The sequence below is a fragment of the Pezoporus flaviventris genome, unplaced genomic scaffold (assembly GCF_033815535.1).
Source record: "Pezoporus flaviventris isolate CSIRO_AGI_PZ_B2104156 unplaced genomic scaffold, CSIRO_AGI_Pfla_v1 ptg000647l, whole genome shotgun sequence".
Classification (NCBI taxonomy): domain Eukaryota; kingdom Metazoa; phylum Chordata; class Aves; order Psittaciformes; family Psittacidae; genus Pezoporus; species Pezoporus flaviventris.
This window is the reverse complement of record NW_026893193.1, coordinates 14,369-29,709: the sequence shown is the minus strand read 5'-3', so window position 1 is coordinate 29,709 and position 15,341 is coordinate 14,369. Positions and strand designations below refer to the sequence as shown.

The following is a 15,341-nucleotide window of genomic DNA, read 5'->3' as shown; positions in this document are numbered from 1 at the left end:
GCTGGCCAATGTGCGCCACGGGCGAGGAGCGGCGGGGGGGCGTGGCTTGGTGGCACGTCAGCGTTGAGGGCGGGGCTTAGCAGCCCAAGGAGCGAATCAGAAGCGAGGGGCGTGTCTCGGCGTGTCCAACGTGCTCCTCGTGAGGGGCGTGGTTTAGCCCCCCGCGGTGGGCGGCGCTTAGCCGCACGTCGCGTCGCCATTGGTTAGCGTGAAGCCAGAGTGGGCGTGGCTTCCCCCTCCCTCCCGCCTCCGTGCGTGGTGGGCGTGTCCCGCGGCCGCGCGTGCGCAGAGCGGGGCGTTGCGGCGGCGGAGCGGGCGCCATCAGCATGGTGGATTACCACCGCGATCGCGACAGGGATCGCGACAGGGACGGGGATTACATGGCCCAGGAGGAGGACTGGGACCGGGACCTGCTCCTGGACCCCGCCTGGGAGAAACAGCAGAGGAAGGTCAGGAACGGGGCCTAGGGGGGTCTATGGGGCCTGAGGGGCCTGAGGGGGGTCTATGGGGCCTAGGGGGGTCTATGGGGCCTAGGGGGGTCTATGGGGCCTGAGGGGGCTCTATGGGGCCTAGGGGGGTCTATGGGGCCTGAGGGGGGTCTGTGGGGCCTAGAGGGGTCTATGGGGCCTGAGGGCCTGAGGGGGGTCTATGGGGCCTGAGGGAGCTGTGGGGCCTGAGGGGGGTCTATGGGGCCTGAGGGGGGTCTAGGGGGCCTAGGGGGCTCTATGGGGCCTAGGGGGGTCTATGGGGCCTATGGGGCCTAGGGGGGTCTATGGGGCCTGAGGGGGGCTGTGGGGCCTGAGGGAGCTGTGGGGCATGAGGGGGGCTGTGGGGGGATAGAGGCTATGGGGGGGATATAGGGCGGCCATAGGGCGGCTGGGGGGGATAGAGGCTATGGGGGGTGGGATAGGGCGGCTGGGGGGTGATAGAGCCTATGGGGAGGGATATAGGGTGTTAGAGCCTATGGGGGGAGATACAGGGCAGCTGGGGGGTGATAGAGGCTATGGGGGGGGGATATAGGGCAGCCATAGGGCGGCTGGGGGCTGTTAAAGGGAATGGGGAGGGATATAGGGTGGTAGAGCCTATGGGGGAGGATATAGGGGGTCTATGGGGTGATAGAGGCTATGGGGGGGAGATATAGGGCGGCCATAGGGCGGCTGGGGGGTGTTAAAGGGAATGGGGAGGGATATAGGGTGATAGAGCCTATGGGGAAGGTATAAGGTGGCTGGGGGGTGATAGAGCCTGGGGGGATACAGGGCTGCTCTAGGGTGGCTGGGGGGTGATAGAGCCTATGGGGGGGAAGTATAGGGGGTCTATGGGGTGATAGAGCCTATGGGGGGGAGATATAGGGGGTCTGTGGGGTCCTAAAGTCAAAGGGGGGGAGCTATAGGGCAGCTGTGGGGTGTTAAAGGGAATGGGGGGGGATATAGGAGGTCTGTGGGGTCCTAAAGGCAGTGGGGGGGGCCTATAGGGTGGCTGCAGGGGGCTGTGGGGTGTTAGAGCCTATGGGGGGGAGCTATAGGGGGTCTGTGGGATCCTAAAGGCAATGGGGGGGTTATAGGGGATCTATGAGGCATTGGAGCCTATGGAGGGATTCCCCCCCATAGGCACTCATAGGAGTTGGTTGTGGGGTGCTCCCCCCATAGGAGTTGGTTATGGGGCGCTCCCCCCCATAAGAGTTGGTTATGGGGCACTCCCCCCATAGGAGTTGGTTATGGGGTGCTCCCCCCCATACGAGTTGGTTATGGGGCACTCCCCCCATAGGAGTTGGTTATGGGGTTCCCCCCCATACGAGTTGGTTATGCAGTGCTCCTCTTGCAATAAGGGTTGGTTATGGGGCTGCCCCCCATAGTGGTTGGTTATGGGGCTGCCCCCCATAGGTGTTGGTTATGGGGCTGCCCCCCATAGGTGTTGGTTATGGGGCTGCACCCCCATAGGAGTTGGTTATGGGGCTGCCCCCCCACAGGTGTTGGTTGTGGGGCTGCCCCCCCACAGGTGTTGGTTATGGGGCTGCCACCCCCCAGGTGTTGGTTATGGGGCTGCCCCCCCCCAGGTGTTGGTTATGGGGCTGCCCCCCCCCAGGTGTTGGTTATGGGGCTCCCCCCCCATAGGAGTTGGTTATGGGGCTCCCCCCCCATAGGAGTTGGTTATGGGGCTCCCCCCCCACAGGTGTTGGTTATGGGGCTGCCCCCCCCCATAGGAGTTGGTTATGGGGCTCCCCCCCCCAGGTGTTGGTTATGGGGCTGCACCCCCCAGGTGTTGGCTGTGGGGCTGCCCCATAGGGAGCCGGGGGGGGCGGGTGCTGCGGGCGCGGCTCCGCTCCCTGCCCTTGGAATGGGGGAAGAGGAGAAAGGGCGGGGGGGGAGGGGCAGGGCGAAGGGCGGCGTTCCCGGAAACGGGAATTCGGGGGCTGGGAATGACCGGGGGGAGGGGGGTCCCGGGGGGAGGGGGGGGGGAGGGATCCAATGGGGAGGGGGGGATCCCATAGGAAGGGGTCGGCAGTGATCCCATGGGAAGGGGTCGGCAGTGATCCCATGGGAAGGGGTCTGCAGTGATCCCATAGGAAGGGGTCGGCAGTGATCCCATGGGAATGGGGTCGGCAGTGATCCCATGGGAAGGGGTCGGCAGTGATCCCATGGGAAGGGGTCGGCAGTGATCCCATGGGAAGGGGTCTGCAGTGATCCCATAGGAAGGGGTCAGCAGTGATCCCATAGGAAGGGGTCGGCAGTGATCCCATGGGAAGGGGTCGGCAGTCATCCCATGGGAAGGGGGTCGGCAGTGATCCCATGGGAAGGGGTCAGCAGTGATCCCATAGGAAGGGGTCGGCAGTGATCCCATGGGAATGGGGTCAGCAGTGATCCCATAGGAAGGGGTCGGCAGTGATCCCATGGGAATGGGGTCAGCAGTGATCCCATGGGAAGGGGTCAGCAGTGATCCCATAGGAAGGGGTCGGCAGTCATCCCATGGGAAGGGGTCAGCAGTGATCCCATAGGAAGTGCTTCCGGCCCCATTCCTGGTGCTGGGATCGGGCTCATCCCAAGGGATTCTCCCAGGCTGGAGCCATTCCCAGGTCGGGGCCGGTGCCTGGGGTGGCACCTTGGGAATGTTGGGAATGGGGCTGGGGGCGGCCGGAGCTGCCAACCCCTTCCCGTTATCCCTGCATCATTCCCGTTATCCCTGTGTCTTTCCCATTCCCCATCCATCATTCCGTTATCACTGTGTCATTCCCATTCTCTATCCGTCATTCCCAGTATCCATCCATCATTCCCATTCCCCATCCGTCATTCCCGTTATCCCTGTGTCATTCCCGTTCTCCATCCATCATTCCCGTTATCACTGTGTCATTCCCATTCTCCATCCGTCATTCCCAGTATCCATCCATCATTCCCATTCCCCATCCATCATTCCCGTTATTCATCCATCATTCCCGTTATCCATCCGTCATTCCCGTTCCCCATCCATCATTCCCTGTATCCATCCGTCATTCCCAGTGTCCATCCATCATTCCCGTTCTCCATCCATCATTCCCGTTCTCCATCCATCATTCCCAGTATCCATCCGTCATTCCTGTTCCCCATCCATCATTCCCATTCCCCACCCATCATTCCCATTCTCCATCCATCATTCCCAGTATCCATCCATCATTCCCATTCCCCACCCATCATTCCCATTCCCCATCCATGATTCCCGTTATCCACCCATCATTCCCTTTATCCATCCATCATTCCCAGTATCCATCCATCATTCCTGTTCTCCATCCATCATTCCCAATATCCATCCATCATTCCTGTTCCCCATCCATCATTCCCATTCCCCATCCATCATTCCCATTATCCATCCATCATTCCCATTCCCCACCCATCATTCCCATTCTCCATCCATCATTCCCAGTATCCATCCATCATTCCCATTCCCCACCCATCATTCCCATTCCCCATCCATGATTCCCGTTATCCATCCATTATTCCCATTCCCCACCCATCATTCCCATTCCCCATCCATGATTCCCGTTATCCACCCATCATTCCCATTATCCATCCATCATTCCCGTTATCCATCCATCATTCCCAGTATCCATCCATCATTCCTGTTCCCCATCCATCATTCCCATTCCCCATCCATCATTCCCATTATCCATCCATCATTCCCATTCCCCACCCATCATTCCCATTCCGCATCCATGATTCCCGTTATCCACCCATCATTCCCATTATCCATCCATCATTCCCGTTATCCACCCATCATTCCCAGTATCCATCCATCATTCCCATTCCCCACCCATCATTCCCATTCCCCATCCCATGATTCCCGTTATCCATCCATCATTCCCATTCCCCACCCATCATTCCCATTCCCCATCCATGATTCCCGTTATCCACCCATCATTCCCATTATCCATCCATCATTCCTGTTCCCCACCCATCCTTCCCATTCCCCATCCATCATTCCCTTTATCCATCCATCATTCCCTTTATCCACCCATCATTCCCATTATCCATCCATCATTCCTGTTCCCCACCCATCCTTCCCATTCCCCATCCATCATTCCCTTTATCCATCCATCATTCCCAGTATCCATCCATCATTCCTGTTCCCCATCCATCATTCCCGTTCTCCACCCATCATTCCCGTTCCCCACCCATCATTCCCATTATCCATCCATCATTTCCATTATCCATCCATCATTCCCGTTATCCACCCATCATTCCCATTCCCCACCCATCATTCCCATTATCCACCCATCATTCCCATTCCCCATCCGTCATTCCCAGCTCCGGAGCATCCCTCGGCATTCCAGGGGGCTGGAAAAGGGATGGGATGCGAAGGGGCTTCCCATGGGGCAGCACTGGGAATGGGGGGCAGAGGCGGCGCTGCCCCCCCGGCCCCATAGCGGCAATGGGCTGAGCTCCCGGATCCCATTCCAGGAGCCGGGAATTCCTCCCTTCCGGCCCAATAAGGGCAAGGAATGAGGAGAATTCCCTCGGGAATGCCGGGGCGCGGCGCCCGGGGGGGGAACGGATCCGGTTTTCCACGTTCCGGGAATGTTTTCTGTGGGTCCTGCATGGAAAAGGGGCTCCGGAAGGAGCGGCCCTGGGTTGGGGGGCAGATCCCTAGGGAATGGGGGGGCAGATCCCTAAGGAATGGGGGGAGATCCCTAAGGAATGGGGGGCAGATCCCTAAGGAATGGGGGGAGATCCCTAGGGAATGGGGGGGAGATCCCTAGGGAATGGGGGGGAGATCCCTAAGGAATGGGGGGAGATCCCTAAGGAATGGGGGGAGATCCCTAGGGAATGGGGGGGAGATCCCTAAGGAATGGGGGGCAGTTCTCTATGGAATGGGGGAGATCCCTAAGGAATTGGGGGGCAGATCCCTAAGGAATGGGGGGCAGTTCTCTATGGAATGGGGGGAGATCCCTAAGGAATTGGGGGGCAGATCCCTAAGGAATGGGGGGCAGTTCTCTATGGAATGGGGCAGATCCCTTGGGCAGTTCCCTATGGAATGGGGCAGTTCCCTATGGAATGGGGGAGCAGTTCCCTAAGGAATGGGGCAGTTCCCTAAGGAATGGGGCAGATCCCTATGGAATGGGGCAGTTCCCTATGGAATGGGGGAGCAGTTCCCTAAGGAATGGGGCAGTTCCCTAAGGAATGGGGCAGATCCCTAAGGAATGGGGCCGTTCCCTATGGAATGGGGCAGTTCCCTATGGAATGGGGCCGTTCCCTATGGAATGTGGGTCAGTTCCCTATGGAATGGGGCCGTTCCTCCCCGCTCCGGTCCCGGCTCGGCTCGTTCCCATTGGCTGTGGGGCGGGGCGGGGCGGGCCGAGCCCTCCTCTTCCTCGCCATTGGCCACAAAGGGCTTTTCCGGGCGGAAATTCCAGAGGCAGGGCTGGAATTTCGGGAATTCCAAGGAGCAGGAGAAGCTCGGGGGGGGGGGAGGGAAAAGCCGGGATTCAGCCCGGAATTCCCTTGGGAATGGGGCGGGGGGGTCCTCCGGGAGGAGGGGGTGCCTGCGGCCAATGGGGGTCAGGGGTGGCCAATGACGTCATGGCCATGGGGGTCAGTGGTGGTCATGGTGGATCCGATTGGCTCCGGGTGCATCCCAGTGCATCCCGATGGGATCCGGGTCCATCCCGATGGGATCTGGGTCCATCCCGATGGCTCCGGGTGGATCCCGATGGCTCCGGGTGGATCCTGATAGATCCCGATGGGCTCTGGGCAGATCCCAATGGCTCCGGGTGGATCCCAGTGGATCCCGATGGGATCTGGGTCCATCCCGATGGGCTCCGGGTGGATCCTGATGGATCCCGATGGGCTCTGGGCAGATCCCAATGGCTCCGGGTGGGTCCCGATGTGCTCCGGATGGATCCCAGTGGATCCTGATCCCTCCGGGTGGATCCCAGTGGATCCCGATGGATCTGGGTGCCTCCCAATGGGCTCTGGTTGGATCCTGATGGCTCCGGGCGGATCCCGATGGGCTCTGCGTGGATCCTGATGGATCCCAATGGGCTCCTGATGGATCCCAGTGGATCCCGATGGGATCTGGGTGGGTCCAGGTGGATCCCAATGGATCCCGATGGGCTCCAGGTGGATCCTGATGGGCTCCAGATGGTTCCCGATGGATCCCAATGGATCCCAATGGGCTCCGGGTGGATCCCAATGGGCTCTGGGTGGATCCGGGTGGATCCCGATGGATCCGGGTGGCTCTGGGCGGATCCCAATGGATCCCAAAGGGCTCTGGTTGGATCCCGATGGATCCCGATGGGCTCCGGTTGGATCCCAATGGATCCTGATGGCTCCGGTTGGATCCCAATGGGCTCCGGTTGGATCCCGATGGCTCCGGTTGGATCCATTGGCTCCGGGTGGCTCCGGTTGGATCCCAATGGGCTCCGGTTGGATCCCAATGGCTCCGGTTGGATCCAATGGGCTCCGGTTGGATCCATTGGCTCCGGGTGGCTCCGGTTGGATCCCAATGGGCTCCGGTTGGATCCCGATGGCTCCGGTTGGATCCATTGGCTCCGGGTGGCTCCGGTTGGATCCCGATGGGCTCTGGGTGGATCCCGATGGCTCCGGTTGGATCCCAATGGGCTCCGGTTGGATCCCGATGGCTCCGGTTGGATCCAATGGGCTCCGGATGGATCCATTGGCTCCGGGTGGCTCCGGTTGGATCCCAATGGGCTCCGGTTGGATCCAATGGGCTCCGGTTGGATCCCGATGGCTCCGGTTGGATCCCGATGGATCCCAATGGGCTCCGGTTGGATCCCAATGGGCTCCGGTTGGATCCAATGGGCTCCGGGTGGCTCCGGTTGGATCCCGATGGCTCCGGTTGGATCCAATGGGCTCCGGATGGATCCATTGGCTCCAGGTGGCTCCGGTTGGATCCCAATGGGCTCCGGTTGGATCCAATGGGCTCCGGTTGGATCCCGATGGCTCCGGTTGGATCCCGATGGATCCCAATGGGCTCCGGTTGGATCCCAATGGGCTCCGGTTGGATCCAATGGCTCCGGTTGGATCCCGATGGCTCCGGTTGGATCCCGATGGATCCCAATGGGCTCCGGTTGGATCCCAATGGGCTCCGGTTGGATCCAATGGCTCCGGTTGGATCCCAATGGGCTCCGGTTGGATCCCGATGGCTCCGGTTGGATCCAATGGCTCCGGGTGGCTCCGGTTGGATCCCAATGGGCTCCGGTTGGATCCCAATGGCTCCGGTTGGATCCAATGGGCTCCGGTTGGATCCATTGGCTCCGGGTGGCTCCGGTTGGATCCCGATGGCTCCGGTTGGATCCATTGGCTCCGGGTGGCTCCGGTTGGATCCAATGGCTCCGGTTGGATCCCAATGGGCTCCGGTTGGATCCAATGGGCTCCGGTTGGATCCCAATGGGCTCCGGTTGGATCCAATGGCTCCGGTTGGATCCAATGGGCTCCGGTTGGATCCAATGGCTCCGGGTGGCTCCGGTTGGATCCCAATGGGCTCCAATGGCTCCGGGTGGATCCAATGGCTCCGGTTGGATCCAATGGCTCCGGTTGGATCCAATGGGCTCCGGTTGGATCCAATGGCTCCGGGTGGCTCCGGTTGGATCCCAATGGGCTCCGGTTGGATCCCGATGGCTCCGGTTGGATCCAATGGCTCCGGTTGGATCCCAATGGGCTCCAATGGCTCCGGGTGGATCCAATGGCTCCGGTTGGATCCAATGGGCTCCGGTTGGATCCAATGGCTCCGGGTGGCTCCGGTTGGATCCCAATGGGCTCCGGTTGGATCCAATGGCTCCGGGTGGCTCCGGTTGGATCCCGATGGCTCCGGTTGGATCCCAATGGGCTCCGGTTGGATCCCAATGGGCTCCGGTTGGATCCATTGGCTCCGGGTGGCTCTGGTTGGATCCCAATGGGCTCCGGTTGGATCCCGATGGCTCCGGTTGGATCCAATGGGCTCCGGATGGATCCATTGGCTCCGGTTGGATCCCGATGGATCCCAATGGGCTCCGGTTGGATCCCGATGGCTCCGGTTGGATCCCGATGGATCCCAATGGGCTCCGGTTGGATCCCGATGGCTCCGGTTGGATCCCAATGGGCTCCGGTTGGATCCAATGGGCTCCGGTTGGATCCAATGGCTCCGGTTGGATCCCAATGGCTCCGGTTGGATCCAATGGCTCCGGGTGGATCCCGATGGATCCCGATGGGCTCTGGGTGGATCCCAATGGGCTCCGGTTGGATCCAATGGCTCCGGTTGGATCCAATGGCTCCGGGTGGCTCCGGTTGGATCCCGATGGCTCCGGTTGGATCCCGATGGATCCCAATGGGCTCTGGTTGGATCCAATGGCTCCGGTTGGATCCCAATGGGCTCCGGTTGGATCCAATGGCTCCGGTTGGATCCCAATGGGCTCCGGTTGGATCCAATGGCTCCGGGTGGCTCCGGTTGGATCCCAATGGGCTCCGGTTGGATCCCAATGGGCTCCGGTTGGATCCAATGGCTCCGGTTGGATCCCAATGGGCTCCGGTTGGATCCAATGGCTCCGGGTGGCTCCGCAGACCTTCACGGCCTGGTGCAATTCCCACCTTCGGAAAGCCGGGACCCACATCGAGAACATCGACGAGGACTTCCGGGACGGGCTCAAGCTGATGCTGCTGCTGGAGGTCATCTCGGGTCAGCGCCGCGCCGGACCCACAGCCCCGCCCCGGACCCACAGCCCCGCCCCGGACCCACAGCCCCGCCCCGGACCCACAGCCCCGCCCCGGACCCACAGCCCCACCCCGGACCCACAGCCCCGCCCCGGACCCACAGCCCCAGCCTGGACCCACCCCGGACCCACAGCCCAACCTCAGCCCCATCCTGGACCCACATCCTGACCCCGGACCCACATCCTGACCCCAGCCCCATCCCAGACCCACATCCTGACCCCGGACCCACAGCCCCATCCCGGACCCACCCCGGACCCACATCCTGACCCCAGCCCCACAGCCCCACCCCGCACCCATCCCGGACCCACATCCTGACCCCGGACCCACATCCTGACCCTGGCCCCACATCCTGACCCTGGACCCACATCCTGACCCCAGACCCACATCCTGACCCCAGCCCCACCTCAGCCCCATCCCGGACCCACATCCTGACCCCAGCCCCATCCTGGACCCACATCCTGACCCTGGACCCACATCCTCATCCCGGACCCACATCCTCATCCCGGACCCACATCCCCATCCTGGACCCACATCCCCATCCCGGACCCACATCCCCATCCCGGACCCACATCCTGACCCTGGACCCACATCCCCATCCCGGACCCACATCCCCATCCTGGACCCACATCCCCATCCCGGACCCACATCCCCATCCCGGACCCACATCCCCATCCCGGACCCACATCCCGACCCCATCCCTGCATCCCCATCCCGGACCCACATCCCCATCCCGGACCCACATCCCCATCCTGGACCCACATCCCCATCCCGGACCCACATCCCCATCCCGGACCCACATCCCCATCCCGGACCCACATCCCCATCCCGGACCCACATCCCCATCCCGGACCCACATCCTCATCCCGGACCCACATCCCCATCCTGGACCCACATCCCCATCCCGGACCCACATCCCCATCCCGGACCCACATCCCCATCCCGGACCCACATCCCCATCCTGGACCCACATCCCGACCCCATCCCTGCATCCCCATCCCGGACCCACATCCCCATCCCGGACCCACATCCCCATCCCGGACCCACATCCCCATCCCGGACCCACATCCCCATCCCGGACCCACATCCCCATCCCGGACCCACATCCCCATCCCTGTGTCCCCACCCCACCCCCACATCCCCACCCCAGCCCCACATCCCCATCCCTGCATCCCCATCCCTGCGTCCTGACCCCACCCCACCCCCACATCCCCACTGCTCATCCCCATTCCCAACCCCACCCCACCCCTCCCCCCGTTCCCAGCCTCCCTCCCCCCTCAGGCGAGCGCCTGCCCAAGCCGGAGCGGGGGAAGATGCGGGTTCACCGCATCAACAACGTCAACAAGGCGCTGGACTTCATCGCCAGCAAGGCCGTCAAGCTCGTCTCCATCGGCGCAGAAGGTGCCTGCCCCACACCGCCCCACACCGAGACCCACACCGAGACCCACACCGAGACCCATGTGTGCCTGCCCCACGCCGCCCCACACCGAGACCCACGTGTGCCTGCCCCACACTGAGCCCCACACCGAGACCCACACCGAGACCCACACCGAGACCCATGTGTGCCTGCCCCACACCGCCCCACACCGAGACCCACACCGAGACCCACATTGAGCCCCACACCGAGACCCACATTGAGCCCCACACCGAGACCCACACCGAGACCCACACGTGCCTGCCCCACACCGCCCCACACCGAGACCCACACCGAGACCCACACCGAGACCCACATTGAGCCCCACACCGAGACCCACACCAAGACCCACACCGAGCCCCACACCGAGCCCCACACCGAGACCCACATTGAGCCCCACACCGAGCCCCACACGTGCCTGCCCCACACCGAGACCCACACTGAGCCCCACACCGAGACCCACACCGAGACCCACACGTGCCTGCCCCACACCGCCCCACACCGAGACCCACATGTGCCTGCCCCACACTGAGCCCCACACGTGCCTGCCCCACACTGAGCCCCACATTGAGCCCCACACCGAGACCCACACCGAGCCCCACACCGAGCCCCACATGTGCCTGCCCCACACCGAGCCCCACGTGTGCCTGCCCCACACCGAGCCCCGCACCGAGCCCCGCACCGAGCCCCACATGTGCCTGCCCCACACCGAGCCCCACACCAAGACCCACACCGAGACCCACATGTGCCTGCCCCACACTGAGCCCCACACCGAGCCCCACACCACCCCACACCGAGCCCCACACGTGCCTGCCCCACGCCGCCCCACACCAAGCCCCACACCACCCCACACCGAGCCCCACATGTGCCTGCCCCACACCACCCCACACCAAGCCCCACACATGCCTGCCCCACACCGCCCCACACCAAGCCCCACACATGCCTGCCCCACACCAAGCCCCACGTGTGCCTGCCCCACACCAAGCCCCACACCGCCCCACATGTGCCTGCCCCACACCGCCCCACACCGAGCCCCACACCAAGCCCCACATGTGCCTGCCCCATGCCGCCCCACACCGCCCCACACATGCCTGCCCCATGCCGAGCCCCACGCTGAGCCCCACTCATGCCTGCCCCACGCCGAACCCCACACACGCACATGGCTGCCCCACACCACACCCCACACATAGCTGCCCCACACCGTACCCCCCACACACATGGCTGCCCCACACCACACCCCACACATGGGTGCCCCACACCCCACACATGGGTGCCCCACACACCCCACCCATGGGTGCGCCCCACACCCATGGGGGCCCCACACGCACACACTTGGGTACCCCCCCACCTATGGGTGCCCCCACCGCACACACACCTGGGTGCCCCCCACAGCCATGGGTGCCCCACACGCACACACTTAGGTGCCCCCCCACCTATGGGTGCCCCCCCACCCCACCCATGGGTGCCCCCCCCCCCCGCCCATGGGTGCCCCCCCACTTATGGGTATCCCCACCCATGGGTGCCCCCACACCTATGGGTATCCCCACCCATGGGTGCTACCTCCAGCCATGCGTGCCCCCCCCACCCATGGGTGCTGCTTGGAAGGTGCCCAATGTCAACGCTGACTCAGGGCGCACCCACAGTGACTCATGGGGAGGGCCCTGGACCTTGCCCAGCTCCAGCCTCCATGGGGCCCATCCCACCCCATAGGGCCCATCCCGCCCCATAGGGCCCATCCCACCCCATAGGCCCTGTCCCACCCCATAGGGCCCATCCCGCCCCATAGGGCCCATCCCACCCCATAGGGTCCATCCCGCCCCATAGGGTCCATCCCACCCCATAGGCCCTGTCCCACCCCATAGGGCCCATCCACCCCATAGGCCCTGTCCCACCCCATAGGGCCCATCCCACAGGGCCCATCCCACCCCGTGGGGTCCAACCCATCCCATAGGCCCCATCCCATAGGGCCCATCCCATCCCACCCCATAGGCCCCATCCCACCCCATGGGCCCCATCCCACCCCATAGGGTCCAACCCATCCCATAGGGTCCATCCCACCCCATGGGCCCCATCCCACCCCATAGGCCCTGTCCCACCCCATAGGGCCCATGCCACCCCATAGGGCCCATCCCATCCCACCCCATGGGCCCCATCCCACCCCATAGGGCCCATCCCACCCCATGGGCCCCATCCCACCCCATAGGGCCCACCCCACCCCATAGAGGGGACAGTCCCCCCCCACGATCCCAGTGGAGCCGTTGCCCCCCCCAGATCTGATCCCTTCCCAACCTGGCTCCCTTGGGATCCCCCAGGCTCCGGGAATTCCCATGGGATGTGGGGGCTCTGGCATCCTCCCCCCCCCATCTCCTGCAGCATTCCCATGGCATTCCCATTGAGTGCCCCCCCCCCCATCGGCCTCCTGCATGGATCCCCCCAGCCCCATCCCATTGGATCCCTTCCTCCCCATCCCATTGGATCCCTTCTTCCTCATCCCATCAGATCCCTTCTCATCCCATCAGATCCCTTCCCCATCCCATCGGATCCCTTCCTCCTCATCCCATTGGATCCCTGCCCCATCCCATTGCATCCCTTCCTCCCCATCCCATGGGATCCCCCCAGCCCCATCCCATCGGATCCCTTCCTCCCCATCCCATCGGATCCCTTCCTCCCCATCCCATCGGATCCCTTCCTCCCCATCCCATCGGATCCCTTCCTCCCCATCCCATCGGATCCCTTCCTCCCCATCCCATCGGATCCCTTCCCCATCCCATCGGATCCCTTCCTCCCCATCCCATCGGATCCCTTCCTCCCATCCCATCGGATCCCTTCCTCCCCATCCCATCGGATCCCTTCCTCCTCATCCCATCGGATCCCTTCCTCCCCATCCCATCGGATCCCTTCCTCCCCATCCCATCGGATCCCTTCCTCCCATCCCATCGGATCCCTTCCTCCCATCCCATTGGATCCCTTCCTCCCCATCCCATCGGATCCCTTCCCCATCCCATCGGATCCCTTCCTCCCATCCCATCGGATCCCTTCCTCCCATCCCATTGGATCCCTTCCTCCCCATCCCATCGGATCCCTTCCTCCTCATCCCATTGGATCCCTTCCTCCCCATCCCATCGGATCCCTTCCTCCCCATCCCATTGGATCCCATTCCCAAATCCCCTCTCCTCCTGCCCGTTCGGCTCCGGAGCTGCTCGGAGCCCTTCCAGCCCCTTCTCCCCCTGGCTCTGCCCCATGGGCTCTGCCCCATGGGCTCCTGCCCCCCATGGGCTCCTGCCCCCCTGGCTCTGCCCCACGGGCTCTGCCCCACGGGCTCCTGCCCCATGGGCTCCTGCCCCATGGGCTCCTGCCCCCCTGGCTCTGCCCCATGGGCTCTGCCCCATGGGCTCTGCCCCCCTGGCTCTGCCCCATGGGCTCCTGCCCCATGGGCTCCTGCCCCCCTGGCTCTGCCCCACGGGCTCTGCCCCACGGCTGCTCCCTCCCGCAGAGATCGTCGACGGCAACGCCAAGATGACGCTGGGGATGATCTGGACCATCATCCTCCGCTTCGCCATCCAGGACATCTCCGTGGAGGGTGGCGATCCAATGGGATCGGGGGGAGGATCCAGTGGGATCCAATGGGATCGGGGGGAGGATCCAATGGGATGGGGGGGCGATCCACTGGGATGGGATGGGGGGATCCAGTGGGATGGGATGGGGGGGGGAATCCAGTGGGATGGGGGGGGTCCAATGGGATCAGGGGGGATCCAATGGGATGGGGGGGGTGTCCAATGGGATCCAATGGGATGGGGGGGATCCAATGGGATGGGATGGGGGGATCCAATGGGATCCAGTGGGATGGGATGGGGGGGGGAATCCAGTGGGATGGGGGGGGTCCAATGGGATCAGGGGGGATCCAATGGGATCCAATGGGATGGGGGGGGTGTCCAATGGGATCCAATGGGATGGGGGGTGTCCAATGGGATGGGGGGGATCCAATGGGATGGGATGGGGGGATCCAATGGGATCCAGTGGGATGGGATGGGGGGGGAATCCAGTGGGATGGGGGGGTCCAATGGGATCCAATGGGAGCCGGGGGGGGGGGGGGGGGGGATCCAATGGGAGCTGGTGGGGGGGGATCCAATGGGAGCTGGGGGGGGATCCAATGGGAGCGGGGGGGGGGGGTCCAATGGGATTGGGGAGGGGGGGATCCAATGGTATCCAATGGGAGCTGGGGGGGGGGGGGATCCAATGGGATCCAATGGGATGGGGGGGGGGATCATGGGATGCCCCTTGCAGAGACCTCGGCCAAGGAGGGGCTGCTGCTCTGGTGCCAGCGGAAGACGGCTCCGTATAAAAACGTCAACGTCCAGAACTTCCATATCAGGTACTGGGATAACCGGGAATGGGGGGGAAAGGGAGCTGGGATCCATGGAAGGGGATGGGTGGAATCCATGGGATCCATGGAAGGGGATGGGTGGGATCCATGGGATCCATGGAAGGGGATGGGTGGGATCCATGGAAGGGGGTGGGTGGGATCCATGGGATCCATGGAAGGGGATGGATGGGATCCATGGGATCCATGGAAGGGGATGGATGGGATCCATGGAAGGGGGTGGGTGGGATCCATGGGATCCATGGAAGGGGATGGATGGGATCCATGGAAGGGGATGGATGGGATCCATGGGATCCATGGAAGGGGATGGGTGGGATCCATGGAAGGGGATGGGTGGGATCCATGGGATCCATGGAAGGGGGTGGCCGGGCAGGGT

General features: G+C 63.3%; 1 protein-coding gene across 1 annotated transcript in view; it reads left to right on the top strand.

Moving 5' to 3' along the window:
• Window positions 1-374: 374 nt before the first annotated feature.
• Window positions 375-15,341, top strand: part of LOC133264132 (alpha-actinin-4-like) — a gene marked incomplete at its 3' end in the record, with an annotated part of 28,536 nt that continues 13,569 nt past the window's right edge. The window contains 5 exon segments of the mRNA XM_061444056.1: window positions 375-449; window positions 9,024-9,138; window positions 10,452-10,571; window positions 14,078-14,164; window positions 14,869-14,956. Coding sequence (XP_061300040.1) covers window positions 381-449; window positions 9,024-9,138; window positions 10,452-10,571; window positions 14,078-14,164; window positions 14,869-14,956 — 479 coding nt within the window.